We start from the raw sequence: 4,868 nt of genomic DNA on the forward strand, positions 1-4,868 counted from the left end.
GCACACCAGTTCAGATGAAGTGGAAAGTCCGTAAATTGACGGCTTTTCTGCCCAATATAATGCCCAAATCGCTCATCATTGGACCCAATTATGCGAAACTCCTCATCAAAATGCAAAGGAAATGCCGGTTCATCTGTCTCGAAACTCGACGCCAATCGATGGGCTTTATTCTTCCCCCGAGTCTTCTTACATACCCGTGGTAGCCCTGCATCTAAAAATATGAAACAAGAAAGGATACTAGAAAATAAAAAGGATATTAACAATAATAAAATCAAATGATATAGATATCTTCAGCTTTTGTAGCACGCTTCTCTGCACGTTTAGCAGCACGATTAGGACGATAGTTTCTCAAATGTAAAGGACGAGCTGCTGATACGGATGCAGAGGCATCCTCTCCAACTATATATCAAAATGTAATAATATAAGTACCATCTGGATAAAATAATACAAAATACATTTGACATTAATGCATTAACAAAAAACATTTGACATTAATGCATTAAATAATACTTACCCATCGAGTGTACAGATGGTATGGAGTGTGTAGAGGTCGGCAAATCATGCTCCTCAGGCTGAGGTGCTATATTTTGAAAGATTATGCAAACAAAACAAGAATCAAAATAAAAGTCTACTAACCTGCACGGGAAGATGCAAAATCTACCCTATAAGAAGACTCCGGGGTAATGTGATCCATCTCTCTATTGTCACTGCAAAAGGATGTAGATGGAGGAACACTAGGGATAGATATGGAACGACGAGCGCCTTCTAGCTCCCTCTGACGCTCCCTCGCTTGATGCAAGAGCTTCCTAGGCGCCATCCGTCAAGTTTTGGACTTTGATGGTCCTCGACTAGACATTTTTGTCAACCCCTAAATAAGAGTAAATATATATATGAGATGCGTGCAATACATGTGTAAATTCAAGATGATTTTCAATGATTATTACCTTTTTTCTTTTTACATGTGTGTAAATATATATATGAAAATATTAACATATGGATATTTTCAATGATTATTACCTTTTTCTTTTAACAGGCTCCTTAGACGTTGTAGGAATATCTACAATGATTTCGTCATTGAAATCATTCCTAACCCATGAAACTTCATGCTCACACTCAACTCGAGATACATTTTCATCTATGGAAATAGTAGGTTGTAGCAATCTAAGTCCTTCATCATCAGAATCTATCTCAATGTTGTCCTCTATGTCAACATCCGCGAATTGTGGTACATCGTAGGTATCTCTCGGCTTCCATCGACAAACAACACTCCATCCCGAATGCTTCAAGCATTTTGAGTAATATACTTGAAATGCTTGTTCCGGGAATATATATGGTTCGTCTTCAAACTCAAAAAGATTAGTGTTTACACTAGTCAATCTATATTCATCTTTCCAAGTCCCATATGTGTCTCTCCATTTTCCATGTCCGGTTCTTGTATGATACCAAACACACTTAAATATATATTCTAGTTTGGCTCTTCCCGGATAGCGAATACCAAGTATTCTATCCAAATACCCATAGTAAATCAAACCTTCAGCTCCAATGGCCGCAATTCTGCTATTCTGGATAGTCCGAGATTCTTCTATCTCCTTGATTGCAAATTTATAGCCATTTATACCAAATCCTTTGTAGTATGCAACCTCCAGGCTTGGATGTCGAGCTAGACATCTTAAATCATCATCTAATGTTAATTCTGAGTTTGGATCTTGGACCTGAGAAAATAGTTCATCATTCCAATTCTAGGAATATAAAGATAAAATTATAGATTAATACAATGACATATAAGAAATTCTTACATAATTTTTAAACCAGGCACAAAAATTTTCTTGGTGATGCTTCTCCAACCGTTCATCATTCCAATTGCGATGCTCTTCATGTAATTCATCCTTATAAATTCTATTCTCAACATGAATTGTTACATCAACATTATATTATTACACATATAATAGTAAATGCAAAATAGACTTGCCCTCTAACTTCCTCAAGACAAACGCTATTGAGGAGGATAAGTTGATGTATTTGATTAATAAATGTGATTCCCATTGTCGTGTAAGTTGGTTTGCCATGTGTTCCATCATGAATACGCACAGGCCTATTGAGCTTAGTCTCTATGTTTTCATCCAAATAACAAGAACAAAATGTCGTTACCTCCTCCAGGAGATAACCTTCCATTATAGAACCCTCTGGCCGATTTCTATTCTGAATGTAATTTTTTAGAGTGAGAAGGTACCTACAAATACTAGTATTAGATTACTACATAAAAAACATACAAAATAGAAAAGTTATATTTGTTGTGTCAAAGAAAAAAGTGAAACACCTTTCTATAGGATACATCCACCGATATTGTACCGGTCCAGCAAGCCTTGCTTCGGTTGCAAGATGAACAGTCAGGTGTATTATAATATCAAAGAATGATGGTGGAAAAATCCGCTCAAGCTTGCACAATATTAAGGGAACTGCTTCTTGTAGCTTCCCCAACTCCTTGTCCTCAATGGTTTTAGCACACAATTCCCTAAAAAAGTTGCAAAGTTCATTGATCACTAAACCAACAGATTCAGGAAGCGAAGCTCTAAGGGATAGTGGGAGAAGGTGCTCCATAATAACATGGTGATCGTGACTCTTCAACCCATCTATCTTGCCTTTTACAGTCTTTATCTTCTTATTAAATGATCCAGAAAACCCTGTAGGAACCTTCAGCTCATGCAATACCTCCAAAAATATTTTCTTTTCTAGTTTTGACATATGATAAACGGCATTGGGGAGTACAAATTTTCCTGGTTTACCTAATTTAGGTATAGGGTGTAACTCTTTTCTAATGTTTAAGTGTTGTAGATCCCTCTGAGCTTGTAGGTTATCTTTCGATTTTCCATCTTTACAAAGAAGCAAGTTAAGTATGTGCTCAGATGCCCCCTTCTCAATGTGCATGACGTCCAAATTGTGACGCACTGTATTTGTCACCCAATACGGTAGTTCAAAGAAAATACTTTTCTTATTCCATCCTTGTGGCTTTTCCTGTCTTTCCTTTACTTTTCCAAAAATCACATTTTCATAATCATTCCATTGAGCAAGTATGTTCGCTCCAGATAAGGGGACTGGAGCCTCTCGGTGCTCTGTAGTACCATCAAAGTGAACATCATCATCCCTATAGAGATGGTCTTCTTTCAACATACGTCGATGACCACAATAACATATCTTTTTGCTAAAAGGCAACCATGTCGATGTTGTATCCATGTGGCAATATGGACATGCTTTATAACCATGTACAGAATATCCTGATAGCATTCCATATGCAGGAAAATGATTAATTATCCACATTAAGGCTGTACGCATTATGAAGGTTTCCCCTTTATCTGCATCATATGCCTCCACACAATCAATGAATAAAGACCGTAACTCTTCGATGAGAGGTCGGAGATAAACGTTGGTATTATTTCTTGGTGAACTGGGTCCATCAATCAAAAGAGGCATCATAAAATACGATTGATCTATAGCCAGTCATGGTGAGAGATTATATATCATCATTACAACCGGCTATGTGCTGTGTGGATTACCATTAAAACTAAAGGGGCAAAAGCCATCACTAGCTAGTCCGAGCCTGATATTTACGAGGATCCTGGATAAATATTGGATGTAACTTGTTCAAAATTCTTCCATGCAGGGTAGTTCGCGGGAAATTTCGTTGCTTCTTTGTTATTGGATTCATGTCATCTTGAGTTACAACTTTTTGAGTTACAAAGATCCGTCTTTTATAAGATCCGGTTATACAACGAAAATCAAATAAAATAAAACAAAAGATTTACAACTTTTCACCTTTATGTCGAACGAATCGCGAGCTCCTGTTTTGCGGATCGCTCGTTTGTGGGTTCTTTTGCCTGCGCCGGGGTTATTTGCCGTGGGACCACCGCGAGTCTAGATCCCGGTCGGATCTACGCGTACGACGGTGTTATTATTTCCACACAGGAAATAAATAGCCGGGGAGGATGGTTCACAAGGAAAGCAATCGTCGAAGTCTCGGATCCTAAGACCAAGCTAGATCTGGAGTATGTCTGCGTAGATCTGAGATCCTGATCCTCTCGAACACCTGCCATTATTTAACGTTGATGATCGCGAGCACCAGATCTGAAGGAGTGAGTCCCGAAAGTCGCCAAGCTTGCAATCTTTTTAAGTTCGAGTCTCCAATCCAGCAGGGCTTCGCCTCTCTCCAAAATTTCCCAACCTCTCAATAACAAGGGGTGGCTATTTTATAGGCTACCGCTTAACTGTGCCTTGGGGCCAGTGATGGCCAGCCCAGGTGTCGGCGGCACCGAGTCACAATGTGCTCGGCGGCCACCTTGGTGGCTCGGCACGGAAGCCACATCGTTGGGTGCTCTGGGGGTGGGGCCGAGCCACCAAGGTGGCCGCCGAGCCACCTATTTAGGTGGCTCGGCCAACGAGCCCACCATGTGGTGGCTCGGTGGGTCCGAGCCTGAGTAGGTGGCGTCGGCCGACGAGCCACCACCTGGTGGCTCGGTGGTGGCGAGTCCACCTTTGGTGGCCGCCCGGCACACACAGTGGCTCGGTGGAGAGCCACCAAGGTGGCTCGGCTTCGAGCCACCTAGGTGGCTCGGTACCGAGCCACCTATGGTGGGGCTCGGCGAGGCCACACTTGGTGGCGTCGGCCACCGGCCTCCTTGGTGGCTCGGTAGCCTGTTCCTCCAGTTTTGTGTTTTGCCTCTTTGGTGCCCGTTTTCCGGCGTTTTGTAGTGATAGGTTGCGATTCGATTTGCTGGATCTGATTTGGGCAGAAATCCGGATCCCGATTAGGCAGGGTAATCATCCGCTTCTGAGGTTGAAGTCGAAACCGATCTTGATGTCGTCGTCATTGTCGA

The 4,868-nt window shown here is 41.4% G+C and overlaps 1 protein-coding gene across 1 annotated transcript; it reads right to left on the reverse strand.

The window, feature by feature from the left end:
• Nucleotides 1–271: 271 nt before the first annotated feature.
• On the reverse strand, nt 272–3,468 carry LOC109828187. The gene is made up of 6 exons (XM_020395216.1): nt 2,318–3,468; nt 2,149–2,230; nt 1,018–1,739; nt 637–707; nt 515–580; nt 272–399 (listed from the first exon to the last, which is right to left on the reverse strand). The coding sequence occupies exons 1-6, from the start codon at nt 3,466–3,468 to the stop codon at nt 272–274; spliced, it is 2,220 nt and encodes a 739-aa protein (XP_020250805.1).
• Between the last annotated feature and the right edge of the window lie 1,400 nt (nt 3,469–4,868).

Source organism: Asparagus officinalis, unplaced genomic scaffold (genome assembly GCF_001876935.1).
Source record: "Asparagus officinalis unplaced genomic scaffold, Aspof.V1 AsparagusV1_Un805, whole genome shotgun sequence".
Classification (NCBI taxonomy): Eukaryota; Viridiplantae; Streptophyta; class Magnoliopsida; order Asparagales; family Asparagaceae; genus Asparagus; species Asparagus officinalis.

Bases quoted from the DNA above. Each gene is read 5' to 3' on its own strand.
- LOC109828187 (XM_020395216.1), bottom strand. From the start codon at position 3,468: ATGCCTCTTTTGATTGATGGACCCAGTTCACCAAGAAATAATACCAAC. The intron at 708-1,017 runs GTAATAATCATT...ATCCTTTTGCAG, and splicing joins GAGCCTGTTAAAAGAAAAAG to TGACAATAGAGAGATGGATC. The intron at 581-636 runs GTTAGTAGACTT...TTCAAAATATAG, and splicing joins TTTTGCATCTTCCCGTGCAG to CACCTCAGCCTGAGGAGCAT.